Source organism: Geotrypetes seraphini, chromosome 1, assembly GCF_902459505.1.
Source record: "Geotrypetes seraphini chromosome 1, aGeoSer1.1, whole genome shotgun sequence".
In the NCBI taxonomy this organism is placed as follows: domain Eukaryota; kingdom Metazoa; phylum Chordata; class Amphibia; order Gymnophiona; family Dermophiidae; genus Geotrypetes; species Geotrypetes seraphini.
The window spans coordinates 64,670,648-64,690,724 of NC_047084.1; the positions used below are offsets into that span (position 1 = coordinate 64,670,648).

At 43.1% G+C, this 20,077-nt stretch overlaps 1 protein-coding gene across 5 annotated transcripts in view; it reads left to right on the top strand.

Moving 5' to 3' along the window:
- The window catches only part of RICTOR (RPTOR independent companion of MTOR complex 2), a 607,299-nt gene that overhangs the window by 256,459 nt on the left and 330,763 nt on the right, over nucleotides 1-20,077 (top strand). For all 5 annotated transcript variants that reach the window (XM_033932568.1, XM_033932543.1, XM_033932533.1 and 2 more), the window contains one exon: nucleotides 7,010-7,110. In XM_033932568.1, the coding sequence (XP_033788459.1) occupies nucleotides 7,010-7,110 (101 nt within the window). The remainder of the gene's footprint in view (nucleotides 1-7,009; nucleotides 7,111-20,077) is intronic.

A 20,077-nucleotide genomic window follows, 5' to 3' on the forward strand; every position in this document is an offset into this window, starting at 1 on the left:
TAGATGATGGCAGATAAAGACCCGAATGGTCCATCCAGTCTGCACAACCTGATTCAATCTCAAAATTTTTTTTTTCTTTTTAGCTATTTCTGGGCAAAAATGCAAAGCAATGCCTGGTACTGTGCTTAGGTTCCAACTACTGAAGTCTCCATCAAAGCTCACTCCAGCCTATCTACACCATCCCAGCCAAATGACGCCCTCCCCAGCCCATCCTCAACCAAATGGCCATATACAGACAGAGACCGTGCAAGTCTGTCCAGTACTGGCCTTAGTTCTTCACTATTTACTATTATTTTCTGATTCTAGGTCCTCTGTGTATATCCCACGCTTTTTTGAACTCCGTCGCCGTTTTACTCTCCACCACCTCTCTCAGGAGTGCATTCCAGGCATCTACCACCCTCTCCGTAAAGAAGGATTTCCTTACATTGCTCGTGAATCTACCACCCCTCAACCTCAAATTATAACCTCTGGTTTTACCATTTTCCAAGTTTCCAAGTTTATTATATAATTTGATTAATCGCCTATCACAGTTTCTAGGCGATGTACAATTTCATAAATAATCAAATATAGGGAACAAATCAGACAAACAATAATCATATCGAATTAAACACAACAAATACAAACATTTCTATATATATTTTAACTTATACATATAAACTCAAAGCAGAGGGAAAATTATTAATGGGTTACAATCAATATAAATTTAATAACGTTTAAGGGAAAAACAATAGGAAGGGCAACAGATAAAATTTATAATGATATATAAAGTAAAAAAAGACCGAATCTTTGAGATTTATTCACTAAAAGCATCTATAAAAAGGAAACTCTTAAGTTTGGACTTGAATTTATCTAAGTGCTTTTCCTCTCTAATAAATAGTGGGAGGTCATTCCAAGATTGAGGAGCTGTTATAGAGAAAATGGTGTGACGCCTCGTATTGATAACTTTCAGTGAGGGAATGGCCAATAAATGTTGATCTTGTGATCTTAACTGTCTTGAAGTAAGATGAGGAATTAAAACTCTAAAAATAAAAGCAGGGGTTTTAAATAATAATGATTTAAAAGTAAGCAGGCATATTTTAAATAAGATACGGTGTGCAACTGGGAGCCAATGTGCCTTTTTAAGTAATGGAGAGACGTGATCGAATTTTTTGGCTTTATAAATAATTTTAACGGAGGCGTTCTGAATAATTTGCAGACGTCTGATTTCTTTTTGTGGTAGACCTTTAAATAGTGCACTACAATAATCAATTTTGGAAATTACTAACGAATGAATTAAAATATTCAGGGATTTTGCACATAAAAATTTGGCCACTGAACGAATTTGGCGTAGTCTGTAGAAAGTAGATTTGACCACATGGCTTATGTGATCATGATAAGTTAGCTTATTATCGAATATCACTCCAAGAATCCTAATATTGTTGCCATCTGCAAAGGAACGCCTTTAATAGAAATGGGAGAAAGAAGTCTTTGGCAATCCTTCCATGGAAAGAGCATAACATTAGTTTTATTGATATTCAAGGCTAGTCTATTGGTATCTAGCCAATGGTAAATTTGATCCAGCTTTCCATTTATTGCTGTTATTTCTTGTAAATTATTGGGATCAACTGTATGTCATCTGCGTATGCAAATACTGAGAATCCAATAGACTGGCAGAGAGGCATAAGGGGAGCAAGAAAAATGTTTAACATTAAAGGCGAAAGTATTGATCCTTGAGGGATGCCATATGGAAATGAAATACTATCTGAAGATAAATTGTTGAAAGAAACATTTGATGAGCGGTTTTCGAAATAAGATTTGAACCAGAGCAAAACCTAGTCTGTCACTCCAATAGATTGAAGCCTGTTTATTAAAAGGGTATGGTCAATTGTGTCAAATGCAGATGAAAGGTCGAGTGAAATTAATAATACAGAAGTATGATGATCCAAATGATACAGAATGGACGTGGTTATACCAATTAAAGAGTGCTCTGTGGAGTGATTTTTGCCTAAATCCAGTCTGATTTGGATGTAAAATATTAGTTTTTTCAATATATTCTGATATTTGATTGAACACAATTTTTTCAGTAACTTTTGCTAAAAAAGGAATGTTAGCAATTGGTCTGTAATTATTTTTTTCCTCAGGGCCTATTTTTTGATATTTTAAGACTGGTCGAATAGTGGATTTTTTCCAAGCTAGGGGCATAATACCCTGTTGTAAGCTCATATTAATCAAGGCAAGTATATGCGGGCCAAATATTGAGAAATATTTCTTAAGGATAAAAGGAGGGATGGATTCTGTAAAGGATCCCTTGGGATTAACTGTTTTGATTATTAATTCAAGATCTTTAAGACTAGGAAGGTTGAAGTTGGAACGTTTAGAGGAAAATGATGAACTGGTTTCTTGATCTGAAACAAGAGTGGTTTGTGATTTTAATGAGAGATTTTTTCTTATGTTATTTTTTCTTATGTTATTTTCCTTTCTCTGGAAAAGATTTTGTTCTAGTTTAATACCTTTCAAGTACTTGAATGTCTGAATCATATCTCCCCTGTCCCTCCTTTCCTCTAGGGCAGTGTATCGCAAACTGTGTGCTGCGGCACACCAGTGTGCCTTCTAAGATTTCTAGTGCGCCGCGACACACTGGCGAGGAGGAGAGTCGTTCACGCTGGCTGCCTGCCTACAGGATGTGCCTCTTGTGGCAAGAGGCATTTCCTGTAGGAAATCAGCCGGTGTGGATGACTCTTCTAGCCGTTATCTCTCCTCTTCTCCCTGCATCTCCCTGATCCGTATAACAGCGGGGTCGTGGCAAGACGGGCCTCCGCACATGTGCGGACGTTGACGTGATGATTTCATGCATGCGTGTGAAGTCATCACATCAACTTCCGGGTGCCTTCTTTCTGGGGCACTGCATTTAGTGTGCCGCCAGCTAGAAAAGTTTGCAGGACACTGCTCTAAGGTATATATATTCAGGGCTTCCAGTCTCTCCTCATATGTCTTTTGGCACATCCTCCTCTGGACCGCTTCAAGTCTTCTTATGTCCTTTGCCAGATACAGTCTCCAAAACTGAACACAATACTCCCAAGTGGGGCCTCACCAACAACCTGTACACGGCATAAACACCTTCTTTCTTCTACTAGTTACACCTCTCTTTATACAGCCCAGCATCCTTCTGGCAGCAGCCACCTCCTTGTCACACTGTTTTTTCGCCTTTAGATCTTCGGACACTATCACCCCAAGGTCCCTCTCCCTATCTGTGCAAATCAGCCTCTCACCTCCTAGTATATACGGTTCCTTCAGATTATTAATCCCCAAATGCATTACTCTGCATTTCTTTACATTGAATTTTAGTTGCCAGATATTAGACCATTCCTTTAACTTTTGTAGATCCTTTTTAATGTTTTCCACTCCCTCCTCGGTGTCTACTCTGTTACAGATCTTGGTATCATCCTCAAAAAGGCAGACCATTCCTTCTAACCCTTCAGCAATGTCACTCACAAACATATTAAACAGGATTGTCCCCAGCACCAATCTCTGAGGGATTTCACTACTCACCTTTCCTTCCTCCAAGCGACATCCATTAACCACCACCCTCTGGCGTCTGTCCGACAACCAGTTTCTAATCCAATTCATCACTTTGGGTACTAACTTTAGCCCTTCAAGTTTGTTCAAGAGCCTCCTATGAGGAACCGTATAAAAGGCTTTGCTGAAATCTAAGTAAATTACATCTAGCATATGTCCTCGATCCATTTCTCTGGTCACCCAGTCAAAAAATTCAATCAGGTTCATTTGGCACGATTTACCTTTAGTTAAAGCCATGTTACCTCGGATCCTGTAACCCATTAGATTTTAGGAAGTTCACTAACCTGAAGTGAGGCTTGCCGGCCTGTAGTTTCCCGCATCATCTCTGTGACCACTTTTGTGAATAGGGACCACATCCGCTCTTCTCCAATCCCTAGGAACGTCTCCCGTATCCAGAAATTTGTTGAACATGTCTTTAATAGGACCCTCCAGAACCTCTCTGAGCTCCCTCAGTATCCTGTGATGGATCCCGTACAGTCCCATTGCTTTGTCTACCTTCAGTTTTTCAAGATGTTCATAAATACTTTCTTCCATGAATGGCGCAGAATCTATTCCATTTTCCCGTGTAACTTTGCCAGACAACTTCAGTCGTTCTCCAGGATTTTCTTCCATGAGTACAGAGCAGAAGTATTTGTTTAGCATGTTTACTTTTTCCTCATCACTCTCCACATATCGGTTCCTAGCATCTTTTAGTTTAGCAATTTCATTTTTCATCTTCCTCCTTTGCGTGCGTTGATTTGGCTATGTGTGCAAATATCAGTTTTAGAAAGCTGTTATTTGCATGTGGAGACCTACACTGTATACAGATTTAAAAGGGTGGATTTGGACAATCTGAACTGTGTGTGCATTTTTCATTCCATAAGAGGTATACACATTTATTTATTCAATTTTCTATACTGTGAGTCTTACGTCTGTCCCCGGCAAGATGATTGAATCACTGATCAAGGATAGCATAGTTCAGCACTTGGACACACACGACTTGATGAAACCCAGTCAACATGGATTCAGGAAAGGGAAATCGTGTCTGACGAATTTACTCCAATTCTTTGAGACCGTGAACAAGCAAATTGATAGTGGAAAGCCGGTGGACATAATATACTTGGACTTCCAGAAAGCATTTGACAAAGTTCCACACGAAAGACTTCTCAGGAAGCTACAAAGCCATGGCATAGAGGGAGATATACAAAGATGGATAGGCAAATGGCTGGAAAACCGAAAGCAGAGAGTGGGCATAAATGGGAAGTTCTCCGACTGGGAGAGAGTGACTAGTGGTGTGCCCCAGGGCTCGGTACTTGGGCCGATCCTTTTTAATATTTATATCAATGACCTGGAAAATGGAACATCCAGTGAGATCATCAAGTTTGCAGACGACACAAAACTCTGCCGGGCAATCAGATCGCAGGAGGACAGTGAGGAACTCCAGAGCGATTTGTGTCGGTTAGAAAAATGGGCGGAGAAATGGCAGATGAAGTTCAACGTGGAGAAATGCAAGGTAATGCATTTAGGCAGTAAAAATAAGGAATACGAGTACAGAATGTCAGGTGCAACTCTGGGGAAAAGTGAACAAGAAAGGGATCTGGGTGTACTGATAGATAGGACCCTGAAGCCGTCGGCACAATGCGCGGCAGCGGCAAATAAGGCAAATAGAATGTTGGGCATGATAAAGAAAGGAATCTCGAGTAGATCGGAGAAAGTTATAATGCCGCTTTATAGGGCAATGGTCAGACCCCACTTGGAATACTGCGTCCAACATTGGTCTCCCTACCTAAAGAAGGATATAAAACTTCTGGAGAGGGTGCAGAGACGAGCAACTAAACTAGTGAAGGGTATGGAGAAACTGGAATATGAGGATCGACTTAAAACACTGGGATTGTTCTCCCTTGAGAAAAGGAGACTGCGTGGGGATATGATCGAGACCTTCAAAATACTGAAAGGAATTGACAAAATAGAGCAGAGAAGATTATTTACAATGTCCAATTTGACACGGACAAGAGGACATGAAATGAAGCTAAGGGGGGGCAAGTTCAGGACTAATGTCAGGAAGTTCTGCTTCACACAGAGAGTGGTTGACATCTGGAATACTCTCCCAGGGGAGATTATTGCGGAATCGACAGTCCTAGGCTTCAAAAGCAAACTAGATGCATATCTCCTTGAGAGAGGCATATAAAGATATGGTTGGCTATAAAATAAGCCAGGTGAATACCTAGCAGGGCCTCCGCGTGTGCGGATCGCCGGACTTGATGGACCGAAGGTCTGATCCGGAGATGGCGCTTCTTATGTTCTCCCAGAGGAGCTCAGAACGGTTTACAAGCATTTTTCCAGGTACTCACGCATTTTTCCCTGTCTGTCCCAGCGGGCTCACAATCTATCTATCACTTGGAGACCAAAAAATCTGCCCTAGCCCTGCATTAGTGTTAGCTTGAAGGGTTAGGTAGGTAGGTATGTGTATATACATACACTGATTGAACTTTCTTCTCCCAATAATATCAGGAACATTTCAGTCCCATCTCCTATAGCATCAAATGTATTTTTACCCTCCCCCCAATCCACTCAACTATATCAGAAAAGCTTTCTGCACTCTCTCTACCCCTCCTCCCTCCCCGGACAATGCATATTAATATCTTCTTGAAGCTTCCCTAGTAATGACCCTCCCCTTGGTTGAACTACAGGTTTCCCTGGTGTATTATGGGGAGCGGGAATATTCCCTAGTTGCTTTTGCTCCTTCTGGCAGTATTCAAAATGGTTGAACGCTAGTTGTAGTCTCCCAGTACTACTGCTAGGAGTCAAGTTGCCAAATAAGGGCAAAATTAAACTCTAAATTTATCAATAAAATTACACTCAGATCAACTTTTTCACTAGAGTAGAGCTTTAATTATTATAATAAAGGTTATTATAATAAATTTAAGGATGTGTGGGGACCTTTATTAAATTATAGTAATGAATAAGTTACACTTTTCCCAATCTTAATACACATGTGGATTTGGGGGGGGGGGATTTCTTGTTTTTCCATTAAGAATATATAGATGATTGTCGTAAGATATTATTTTTATGTGGTATATATTAGTTGTATATGAATTTGGGAGGGGAGTGGGGGTTAAATCTTCTTGGTGTATGATATTGAAAATTTTTCAAGTGATGTATTATATTTGGTTGATATTTACTGTACACTTGATGTAAGTTTAAAAATGAATAAAGAAATTATAAAAAAAAATAAAAAATAAGCCTGCTTATTAATGTTGCTTGAAACCATATCTACTAATTGCATATGGCTGAAGCCATAAAATTAAAGATTTTTTTCATGGCATGTGAAGTAAAATCTTCAATATCCTCCTGCTTCTAGTTTATTTACAATTTATGGGTATGCTTTTTTATGCAATATATCATGTTTTCATAGACCTCTATAAAAGGTTTTCAAGCTTAATAATCCAACATATTATTTATATTTTGTTTTCAGGCAAACACAATCCTTCCTCATTCTCATAACCATCACTTGCACTGTTTACCAACACTAATGAATATGGCAGCATCATTTGATATCCTGAAAGATACAAGACTGTAAGTACCATAGATTTTTTTTTCTAAAGACAGAATTAAATACATATTGATTAACAGGAGTTAAACAGGCATTGCTTAGAATTAGAACATGTGATATGCCATACTGTCTTTGATAGTGCACAATCTGGGTAACAGGTACCTGGTAGGATCCCAAAGAATAGATAAGGGTGACATGCCCAAGACTGCATAGTTAATGTTGGTTCATGAGCTTTTCCTAAAGGAATTTAACCCTTTTTTAAATCCAGGTGTATTAACTGTATAAGAAATGTGTGTGCTGAAAAGGTTCTGGTCCCAATACAGCTTTGCCCAAATTCTGCTGTCTCTGGTACAGATGCATCTGGGGATAATCTCTTTTAGAAACTGTTTGCATATCCAAGAGATATCCATTTATTATGAGTGCTGCATACATATTTATAGCATTTTACATGGGTCAGTTTTTTCAGCATATGACTGTAGGAAAGACCATATTTGGTAACAGGATACATAAAAGCAGCTAGAAAGAAGTAGCAAACATAAGGGTGGGGTTTAGTAGGAAGTTTCCATAAATATGGCATATAATACTATCGTTTGTCTAAGGTCTAGCAATGTTTCTTATCTAAGTCCTGACTCACAAGAAGCAAAATCGCTCAACTAAAGCACAGGATGTGGGGATCAGTACATGAGGAGGAATGACTTTGGCAAAACTAGTCAGCTATAGAATAGAATGTAAAACACAGAACTGAGAACACAAAGAAAATGACCTTGTGGTTTCTTGGCAAATACAAACTGTTTCAGCAGTCTTCATATATAACAAAATCAGGAATAGAATAAACTTACAAGAAGTATATGCCCCTTCATGTGCTACATAAAAATGTTTGTTTTTGATAGGGTGACACTTTGCTATGTTAGCAAGTTAGTTTAAATATACTATAGTTATCTTAGAATATTTTTGAACATAATCTAGTAAACATAAGAACATAAGAATCGCTATACTGGGTCAGTGTAAAGGTTCAAAGAGCTCAGTAATCTGTTTTCAACAGTGCCTAGTCCAGGGGGGCGTGGCTTGGTGGTGCACGAGGATGGACGGGTAGATCAGAGGCTCCACATCTACAGACATTTGTATTTAAAATAACTATAGAAAAAAAAAAATATATTTTTTTTTATAAAAACGAAGGATATAATTAGTTCCGATGGCCTCGGGGAAGCAGAATAAATCTGAAGCCGCGATTTCAAATACCGGCACTGGCAGCGTAAAAAGGTCTAAGCCGGATCCGGCAACGCCATCTAAATGTCAGTTACCCAAGGACAGCGCTAATGATATTGATGTAATGAAAGAGCTTCAGACAATAAAGGAAATTGTTTTAAGTAACGCTAAGAAACTAAATGACATACAAGAAGAAATAGCTACTCTAAACAAACAAGCTGAAATATTGGAAATAAAAACAACTAAACTGGAAGTTCTAATGGACAGTTTTGAAACAGAAAAAAGACAATTTAAAGCAGACAGAGATAAAATCAATATGCTTACAAAAGAGGTGGAAGATTGTCAAAATCGTATGAGGAGGAGTAACTTGAGACTTTTGAGTCTACCGGAAAGGGTGGAGAAAGGGAATCCTATCCAATTCTTACAAAATTTTCTGACGAAAGTACTTCCTCTTAAGTCCCGGTTTCCTATTGAAATTGAGTGGGCACACAGTATTCCAATGAGAAGACCAGATAATTTAAAGAGTCCTCGTCCTCTCATTTTTAAGATGTTGCGCCATCAACAAGCTCTGGAAATTTTGCGCCTTGCTAAGGAAAACTCTAACTTAAAGTGTCAGGATGCAAGAGTGCATATTGTCCCTGATTTTGCCAAAGCAACAGCAGATAAGAGGAAAAGATTCTTGGATATTAGACCGAAGCTGAAAGAAATTGGAGCGAAATATGGTCTCTTGTATCCTGCTATTATGAAAGTTACTATTGATAATAGAACTCTTAGTTTTGATGAATCGGAGAAGCTGGAATAATATTTGAGTCATAGAGAGCAGCCAATGACTATTTAATTATTCAACTTTTGCTTTAATTATTTCAGATTTGGGTAATTTGGTTTTTCCTTTACGGACTGTAGGGTTTTATGAGTTTTACTATAATCTTGAATTGACAGTTTGACATTTTATTTATTTTTTTTTTTTATGTGAAATCATTTTTATTAACCAGCAAAATACAGAAACCGTACAAAAGAATCTAAACTGTTGTTTTTATACAGACTCTAATCCCAAACCCCCCCAGCCCCCCCACCCACCCCACCCGGGCAGCAGCGGTGAAAACAGGGTCCGAGAGAGAAACATAAATAATAGAGAACAAATAGGTTCTTAAACATCCCAGAGCTGTCGTTGAACAAAAGACGTAAAAGTCAAACTAAAAGGGTACCAACATTGACGAAAGAGTCTGCCGGACTTAGCAGACATGTCCACTATATCTCTACGTTCTAGCAACATTTGCTGTAACATTAGTGCTCTCCACTGTTGAATAGTTGGGGCCTGCGGCGAAAGCCACTGTAACAGTACACACTTCCTCCCCAGGTGTATAGTTCTCTTGAGAAAAGCCGCACAGCCCGGTCTTGGAGGATGAAATCGAATCTGTAAGGTAATGAGGAAGCTCGGATGAAGCCTCCAGGTGCAGCCCCAAATCTGAGCCACTGTAGTTATCAATTTTATCCAAAAAGAAGACACCAATGGGCAAGTCCAGAACATATGGCCATAAGATGCCTGAGGTTGTTTACACTTGCCACATCCATGATCCGTGGTAAGTCCCATTATATGCGCTCTCTTGGGAGTGTAGAATGCTCTCAAAAGAAACTTATAATTGCGCTCTTGTTCCACTGATGAGAAGCGCAACGCTTTTCCCAAGCAAAGTCCTCTACGTATCATATCCGCAGCTATGGGCACCTGCAAATCTGCCGACCATTTCCTGGCCAATGCTGAAAAGTCTGTCTCGCCCAAAAGGTCCAGTAACAACCCATGGTATATTTTCAGTGGTATGGGCTCTTGTGCTGTCAGACCCAGAACTTCGTGCAATTTGATGTTAACCTCCTCACATAACACTGCCGGAGTCAATGTTCGCAAATAATGCTGTACTTGTCCGTAAGCAAACCAATCAGCTGCTGGAAGATGAAACTGTGTTTGTAGGTCCGCAAATGGAATAGGAAGCCCCGTGGGAAGCACAGCCTGCGAAATGTAATGAAGCCCCACGGATGTCCAACGGTGAAAGATCCCAGTGTTCATGCCCGGGAGAAATGCTCCGTTGCCAGCAATCGGTAGACAAGATGTCGCTCTAGAGGAGATCTTCAGCAATCTACACAGAGAATTCCAAGCCTTGCGCATTGCAGGTAATAGTGGATGTGAGCGGATCGGGAGTGAGTCAGGCAAGTGGAGAGCATGCAATAAATAGCTAAAATGATATGGTTTAAAGGAAAAGCATTCAATCTCAGGAAAAGAAAAATAAGTGGTATCACAAAACCAATCATGAATATGTCGTAGTTGACATGCAAGGTTGTATCTAGAAACACTCAAAAGGCCCAGTCCTCCTTTCATTCGAGGTAACATCAGCCTGGATAGGGAGATCCTAGCCCGCTTCCCCTGCCATAAATATTTAGAAAGGTGTGAGTTATGTTGAGCTAAATGAGTAGGAGATAACATGACCGGAAGCATCTGTAATATATAAAGCCACTGTGGTAGTATCATCATGTTATAGAGGGCTATGCGTCCAGAAAGAGACAAGGGAAATCTCTTCCAATTAGATAGAGTAGTCTCCGTATGTTGAAGTAAAGGCAGTACATTTACAGCGTATAATCTGTCCAGGCTCTGAGGAATAACCACCCCCAAATAACGTAAGCGTGAAGGTGCCCATTGCAAAGGAAAATCCCCCTGCCAATCCTGACGCACTGCGTCCGAAGTAGGCAGAACCATGGATTTCTGTTTGTTAAGAACTAAACCAGAGTAGAGATGGAATTCATCTAAGAGGTCCAACGCTCGCGCGAGTGATCTTTGTGGATCCCCCAAAGTCAGCAAAAGGTCATCCGCAAATGCTAGGACCCTCAACTGAGTGGAGCCCTCAGGTAGACCCACAATCTCGTCATCTCCCTGAAGAGTACGTAACAGGGGATCCAAATACAACAAGAAGAGTAGGGGAGACAGTGGACATCCCTGTCTAGTACCCCTACCCACTGGAAAACCAAGAGATCGCACCCCATTAACCAGCACCGCGGCAGTGGGATCCGAATAGAGTACACGAATCAAGGCCAAATAGTTATCTGGAAGTCCAATATGCTGTAATACCTGAAATAAATAATGCCAATGAACCTTGTCAAAGGCCTTTGCTGCATCCAATCCAACCAATAGGCCAGGGCATTGCAGCTGCTGCGCCCGAGAGAACGCCATCAACACTCTACGAACATTCAGTACCGAGTGCCGTTCCCGAACAAAACCTACCTGCTCGGGCACTATAATAGTAGGCAACAGAGGCGCCAGCCTATCCGCCAGCACACGAGCCAAGATTTTAATATCAACATTCAATAAAGATATCGGCCGGTAGGATTCAATATCAGTTGACGATTTAGACGGCTTCGGAATCAAGGTTATGAGGGCATCGTTCGCATAGGTAGGAAATGCACCACGAGTTTGAACTGTCTTATAGTAGTTTAGTAAGGGCCCCCCCAGGACGGACGACAAGATCTTATAAAACTCTGGAGAGTAGCCATCCGGTCCCGGGGCCGTGCAAGACTTCAAATTTTTTATCGCCCGCAACACTTCTTGTACTTGCAAAGGTCTATCCAAACGAGCTGCCTGGGCTGATGATAATCTGGGCATCCCCGCGTCCTCTAAGTAATCACACACATCAGGGCCCATGTAAGGACCCGGGGAGGCATAAAAGGCCTCAAAATAGTTTTTAAAGCAATCAGCAATCTCCACCGCCGAGGTCAACAGCCTCCCCGAGTTCTCTCGGATCATAGGAATGTATCTAGATCCCCTCCAGCTTTTGGTGACAGATGCCAACAACTTCCCTGCTTTATTACCATGTTTATAAAACTGAAACTTCCTAAAAAACAACAATTTTTTCGTACGTTCGTGTATAAGGGAGTTTAACTCAGCCAGAACCGTTTTATACATTTCGTTAGCTGTTACCGACGGAGAACTCAGCAAATCACGTTTTAGCTGACGAGACTGACTCTCCAAGTATACTATGCGATGTGCTATGCGTCTGGTCCTGGAGGCAACATATGCGATAATGTCCCCACGAAGCACTGCCTTTGCAGCGTCCCAAAAAAGGACAGGTTGTTCGATATGTTGTGCATTATTAGTGCAGTAAGCATCCCATTTAGTCAATAAAAATTCCCGAAATTGAATGTCCTCATGTAAATATGCGGGAAATCTCCACCCCGCCCCCGCGCCAACAGGACCTCCCATCGCTACATCAAGCCAAATCATATGATGATCTGATATCTCAAGAGGGCCTATAGTTGCCTCCGAGACCCGAGCAAACAACTTCTCAGATATTAACGTGTAATCTATTCGGGAATAGGAACCATGAGCTCTAGATTGGTGTGTATAGTCTCTCTCTGTAGGATGGAGTAATCTCCAAGCATCCACCAATCCCAGGGTTTGACAAAGATAAGGAATACCTTTAGTGCGTTTCACCGACGTCATCCCCACTCCCCCAGAACGATCCACGCCCGGGTCTGCTACCTGGTTCAAATCGCCCACTACAATCAGAGGGCTATCAGTGTCCCGCAGGCAAATATTGACCAAATTTTGAAAAAAAGAATGCTGATATCCATTAGGGCCGTATCCCACCAAAAGCCTAAAAGGCCCCCCCGGACCAACCACCCTCACAAGAAGATAGCGGCCCTGGGTGTCACGCCTCAGAACCTGGACAGAACACTGCAAGCCCTTCCTTATCAAAATGGCTACCCCCGCCCGTTTACCTGCAGAAGAGGCAAAATATAGGTCCCCAACCCAACCTCGATGTAGTTTCTGATGTTCTTGATCCGTTAGTCTAGTCTCTTGTAAGCAAGCTATATCTGCCTTATGATGTTTTAATTGAGACAAAATTTTGGTGCGTTTAGAGGGGGAAGTAATCCCAGACACATTCCAGGAGAGTATACGCAGTGTGCGATCACCCACCAGGGTCCTCCACCCAACTCATCATAGATACTAATGTCCCCAAGAAATAACATCCCGGGGTGCCCAGCCTCACCCCAAGACTCACGCATACGCTCCATTCAAACATCCTCACCAGCCTTAACAGAAAAATCCCCCAACAACCCTGAGAAAGAAACACATACTTCATCAAGAAATTCACCGCTGCCACCCAGGAACCCCCTACCCCCCAATTCCCCCCAACATCCTCAAATGTCTCCCACATGTGGGAGCCAACAGGTCACTTAAGACGCCCCGTCCAGGGCCGCCCCAGCCCACAAAAAATGTATGCCCCTAAGGGCCCTGAAAGCAACATGCCCCTGCAAACAAACTAGCATAGACAGAATTACACAGCAAATCACATATCATACTCAGCGTCCGCCAAGTCAGTCCACTCCCGCATTAGTTGGTCCAAGGAGCTTGATAAAAGCAGCCGCCTCCTCCGAGGATTGAAAAGATTTCCAAGTCCCATTTCGCTGAATCCGCAGTGTGGCTGGATAGATGAATTGGAATCTCTGTTTAGACTCCGATAGTTGAGCACATAGAGGGTAGAAAGGCTTCCTCCTCTCCTGCAAGGCCATAGAAAAGTCCTGACTGATGCGAATAGGTGAGCCATCAAATTTCAAAGCATCCTTCTTGAGTCGATATTGATGTAGTATTTCTACTTTGTGTCTGAAGTTTAAAAGCTTTAAAATAACCACCCTTGGTCTGGTTTCCAGGCCAGGACGAGGGCCCAAACGATGCGCCCTCTCTATACGCAAAGGCCCCGCAGCAGCGGGAAGCGGCAGCTCCTCACCCAGCCATCTCTCCAGCAATTCTGGCAGTGAGCGATCTGGGAGCGTTTCCGGGACACCCATCAGGCGCAGGTTCGAGCGGCGGGAGCGATTCTCCAGGTCATCCAACTTGTCCGCCTGGGCTCGAACCTGCGCCTGTAGCGCTTTAAAATCGGCACTCTGAGTTGTGCCTGTATCTTCCAGGGTGGATACCCGCTGCTCGAGCTCAGTCGTTCGAGTCGCCGCCGCCGCCAGCAGCGTCTCGATATTCGATATTTGCGCTGTGAGTGCCTCTAACTTCGGCCCCAAAACCTGAGCCAGAGCGTCCTTGATGTCGCTCAGCGCCGTGTCAGCTAGATGCGAGACCGCCGCCGCGGGGCTCGCCGCCATGCTCGATTCACCAGGCCGAACCCGCTCCCGTTCCTTTCGCGTCGAGCGCGCCTGCATGAGTTCTCCGGAGCGAGTAAGATATCTGTCCATGCACAATGAGGCACAAGCTGTCGAAATTTCGCCAAAAACGCGATGTAATTGCTAGTGGCTGGCTAAAACTCGGCAGGGCAGCCCCGGAGCGAGCAAGGAAACGTCCTTACACGCTCATGGCATCACGTGACGTTTTCCACAGTTTGACATTTTAAATTCCAACGGTGAAGGAACCTGGTCATCTTTACAGAACGTTCTATATGGATCATTCTTCTGTACACAGTACAGTGTGTTTCATTTGCCTGAGTCATTGCCTACATAGATTAAGTGATCTTTTTTCTTTGGGGATAGCTTTAAAAGTTTGATATGGTTAGTAATATCAAATTGGAAGCGCTTATTCATACAAAATTTGTGGATTTTTTCAAGAAGGACAGTGGTTTTGATTTTGGCATGTTAATGGTTTGCACATATCTTTACAAAAGTCATATTTAAGGTATTTAAGACTGTTTCTCGCATAATAAGTTGCACAGTAAAAAGTTCCTGCTTACTGCACTTCAAATGACATTGTCTTCTTCAGAATTTCTAATTATCTGGGAGCAGGGACTTGAGACTGGCGGCTCCAGAATATCACCTGAAGTGTCTAAACTGCTAGTTTTTGCATGAGAAGAATTGAGGATGCAGTGGTGATTGCAGTTGCAGACTAAACCTGCTAAATAATAATTAAGGTAGTTTTGCTACCATTGCTGCCAGTGAACTGGTTTGGAAGGTTACTGCTCTGTGAAGAGGCTCCAGGCTGTACAGTAAAGTACAATACAGTCCTGTTTCTTTTTAATTAATATATAAGATATATTTATCCCCAGTTAAATGCAATGGCTTCGAAAAGGGTTTTCATGTAAAGATTTAAAGGTTTGTGTTGAGGATGCCAGGCCTTTTAATTAGGGTGTGGATGGGATGTATGTGATACTAAAGGTTATATTATACGAATATTGCCATAAAGGGTACTATGAATAATTTTTTTATGTTTAAGGATTATCTGTGGAAGTGGTCTGATTAGAATTGCTATCTGTTACCTTCACTTCCAGAAAGGATATTGCACTTCATTTATCTAGATGCAAAATTTTCTTTTATGAGCGTATTGCCTCTTCACCTTATTACTTTATCAGGATAAATGAAGATATGGGAAATTTTGCAACTTGATAATGGCTAGCCTCTGAGAATCATTTAAGGTTTGGTTGAAAAAGAATGTTGGTTCTAGTCAAGGTTTTAGGTTGGTTTTTAATATTCATTTCGTAATTGAAATTCTAATTTTTGCAGAAATTATAATTTTTAGCATTTAATTGATAATATGATTTAACTGTTATTTTAAGGATTCCTATGATTGTTTGAGATGATTGATAACAATTCATAATATTTCAGTTGGTATTTATTTAATTGATTTAACACTAAGTAAGAGTGGGCTATTTTAATATTCTTCTGAAATATGTATATTAATCATATTTCTCATTTGAAGGTATTAGATTATTTTCTATATATGTGCAACTTTTTATTTAATATTTCAGATATAACTGTTTTTTACTTGGGGTCTGTGTGGAATTCTCATGTTTTGCTTGATTTTAAATGTGCAGTTCCAAGCTTTTAATGACGTTTTATAGGGTGAGTAAGGGAGGGTTGGGTGGGAATGTATTATTTCTTGCTGGTTCTAGGAGGTGTATTATACTATCAGGAGTTTTAGGAAGAATGGTGTTTATTCATCTAACAATACATAATGTTTTATATCATGATTGGGTGAGTGATATTATAATACTTTCAGATAATGGAGGTTAAACTCTTTTCCCTTAATGTCAATGGTCTCAATCATCCCGTGAAAAGGAAAAAAATGTTAATTTTCTTGAAAAAGCAACAGGCAGATATTTATTGTATCCAGGAGACGCATCTGTCTGCTTTAGAATCTAAGAAGCTCGAAGGTGGTTGGGTTAAACATTGTGTTTTTGCACCTGCTGTAGGAAAGAAGGCAGGTGTAGCCATTTTAGTAAATAGTAATTCTTCAGCTACTTTTCAAATGATAGACTTTGATCCCTTAGGAAGATGGATTATAGTAGAAATGAGAATGGGGAATAATACCTTGACTTTATTTAATATACCGTATTTGCCGGTGTATAAGACGACTTTTCAGTACCTTAAAATCCTCCCCAAAGTCGGGGGTCGTCTTATACGCCGGGTACTGTTTACATGCCCTTACTTTACATTAGAGAGCTGCACGGGGACGCCCCTAGGGTCGCGGGGATCCAGTGGGGACGCCCCCTAGGGTCGCGGGGATCCCATGGGGACGCCTCCGAGGGTCGCGGGGCTCCTGCGGGGCTGGATGCTCAGTCTTCTGGATGTACGCGGCTCTTCTTCTCCCTACCTTCTCTGCTTGCAGCACAGAGCCGAACGGAAGTCTTCCCGACGTCAGCGCTGACGTCGGAGGGGAGGGAGGGCTTAAACAAAGCTTAAATAAAGCCCTCCCTCCCTCCGACGTCAGCGCTGACGTCGGGAAGATTTCCGTTCGGCTCTGTGCTGCAGGCAGGGCAGATAAGGAGAAGGAGAGTAGCCTCGCGGTTCGAGTGGCTACCAAGGGAGAGGGGCGGCCTGCCCCTCCCCGCCCTGGTTGCAGCACAGCCGGCCAGGTTCCCTTACTTTTGTGGCACTTCCCCGACCGACCGATAACAGCCCGGGTCCGACAATCCTCCCTGCCCTGTAGCCGCGAATCTAAATTACCTTCTTACAGCAGCTGTAAGAAGGTAATTTAGATTCGCGGTTAAGGGCAGGGAGGTTTGTCGGACCGGGGCTGTTGTCGGTTGGTCAGGGAAGTGCCACAAAAGTAAGGGGACCTGGCCGGCTGTGCTGCACCCGGGGCGGTAGAGAAGGAGGGGGGGAGAAAGACGCTGAAAGGCCATGGTGAAGACAGGAGGGGGGGGGAAGGACTCTGAAAGCACTTGAAGACAGAGGAGGGAGAAGGAGGCTGAAAGCACATGGGGGAATACAAAGGGGTGGAGAAGGACGCTGAAAGGCCATGGGAAGGGTGGGGGGGGGAGAAGGACACAAAGGAAATGAGGAAGAGAGAGTAGGGAGAAGACGCTGGCAGGGAAGAAGACAGATGCCAGACTATGGGGGGAGCAGAGAGAAGAAGATGGGTGCCAGACCAATTTGGAAGGGGGAAGAAAGGGAGAGGCACAGTAACAGAGCAAATGGAAGATGCAGAAGGAAGAGAGATAGTGGATGGAAGGAATTGAATGAGAACATGAGGAAAGCAGAAACCAGGCAACAAAGGTAGGAAAAAGAATTCTATTTCTTTTTTTTTTTTTTTTTTTTGCTTCAGGATAAAGTAGTATATTAGTTGTGTTGATAAAAATTTATAAACATTAGAGGCTCTGGTAGAAACCCGTTTACAAAGTATGTATTCTTCCCAATTAATATTTTCAAATTAATAAAGTCTTTTTGCTTATTTGTAAATGGGTTTCTACCAGAGCCTTTAATTCAGTAGCATAATTAAATGAAATAACTATTTCTGAAGTTTATGGGGACGGAGGGGATTCCTCGCGGGGACGGGTGGGGATGGAGGGGATTCCTCACGGGGACGGGTGGGTTTCCTCGTGGGGACGGGTGGGACTTTGGCAGGGACGGGTGGGGACGGGTGGGATTTCTGTCCCCGCGCAACTCTCTACTTTACATGCCCTAATATCTCCTTCCTTACCTCCTTACGGTACTAGTAAACCTGCCGGGACATCAGCGGGGCCATGGTGGGACATCAGTGTGACAAGGGTGCCAGCTCCTTCATCCTGCGCAGCGGGAAGCAGCGGCGCTCTGGCCCCACCCCTTTTCTCTTTACTACGTCTCTCGCACATGCGGCCGTGTGTGGAGTCTAGCCCTTAAGGAAGTTGCGGGGGCGAACAGGAGGCTTTTGAAGGCTTTTAAAGGGAAACTGTCATGCCAGCAAACTTGCTAGGGACTTGCCCGGCACTTGCTCTCTCCCTCTATGTGTTATCTTCCTTCTATCATTGACAGTTTCAGTTTGGTTAACAGTTTAGAAAACAAATAGCATGGCAGCTCCCATGGGTTTATTGTTCTATTCAGCTTTAGTGAATTAATTAAAATTGTTGAAATAAATTCTGATGTTCTTTTAAGTTTTATTTGTTGTGCAGAAGGTGTGCGGAAGAAGGGGTAGTCTTATACGGCGAGTATATAACAAACTCTATATTTTAACTGTAAAAGTTGGGGGGTCGTCTTATACGCCCAGTCGTCTTATACGCCGGCAAATACGGTATATGCCCCTAATTCGAACCAAAATGAATATTTTAATAATTTATAACGATTATTACTCCCATTGGCTGCTTCTAATTTAGTTGTAGTTGGAGAATTTAATGCTGTTGTTGGTCCGATTATGGATAAAAAGCCAAGCAAAATTATTAAATCATTAGGACTAGATAATCTGGTACAATCTTGTGACTTAAAAGATATATGGCGTATACTTCATTTTAATGATCAGGAATTTTCTTTTTGCTCGCAAGTTTTATCAGTCTTTATCCCAGGACAAGCAGGCATGATATTCTCACATGTGGGTGACGTCATCTACGGAGCCCCGATGCGGAAGCATTTTCAAGCAAACTTGATTGAAGATTTAAGTTTGCTCTGCTGCTCCACGCATGCGTGCCTTCCTGCTCCACTAGGGGGCGCATCCCCTCGTGGTCTCCAGTTCAAAATTTTCCGCTGAGCCTAGAAGTCGTGTTTTTTCAGGCTCTGCCCCAACTGCCTTCTAGCACCGCGATTTTTCTTGTTTTTCATCGGTTAAGTCGCTGTGCGCTAAATTTTTTCTTCTACAACTTGATTCCTGCTTCATTTGAATGACCCGGAGGCTTCCGGGTCCCCGTGGCCGCGCGGCTGTTCGAGCCGCGGCCACTTTCGATTCTATGTCCCGGCCTTTGACCGGCTTTAAAAAGTGCACCCGGTGCGAGCGGCTTCTTTCCATCACAGACCCGCATCGCCGGTGCATCCTCTGCCTGGGGGCTGCTCATCCAACCGACTCCTGTCCCCAGTGCGCTACTTTCCAGAATCGGGCCCTCCGTCGAAGGAAAGCCCGCATGGCGGATCTTTTTGCCCCAGACCAACCTTCTACCTCGGCCTCGAGGTCGGCCCCGGCCTCGGCCCCGGCCTTGACCTCGGCCCCGAATACCTCGGCATCGCCTCGAGACTCGACCCCGAAGCCCTCGGGACAACAGAAAGCCTCGGCTCCGGGTAAGTCCCCTCTTCAGGTTCTGTACCAGCGAAGAAACCAACCTCGGGGACACCAGCGACGCATGGCGGAAGTCCCATGCTTACAGCCCCGACGAAGCCCTCCAAGCCTTCGGGCCGTGCCTCCACCACACGGGAATACTCTGATACGAGGTCGCCCCCGGTGGAGTGCACCGAGGCAAGGGACATGCCCTCGATGCTGTCCGTGCCCGTCTTCCAGGACCTACTCCGAGCAATGATCTCCTCGGAGCTGTCCGCTGCAATGGCCCATCTACAACCAGCCTCTGCCTCGACCTCGACCCCGCAAGTGCCAGACCAGCCTCAGCCTCGCGTCGAGCCACCTCGGGGAAA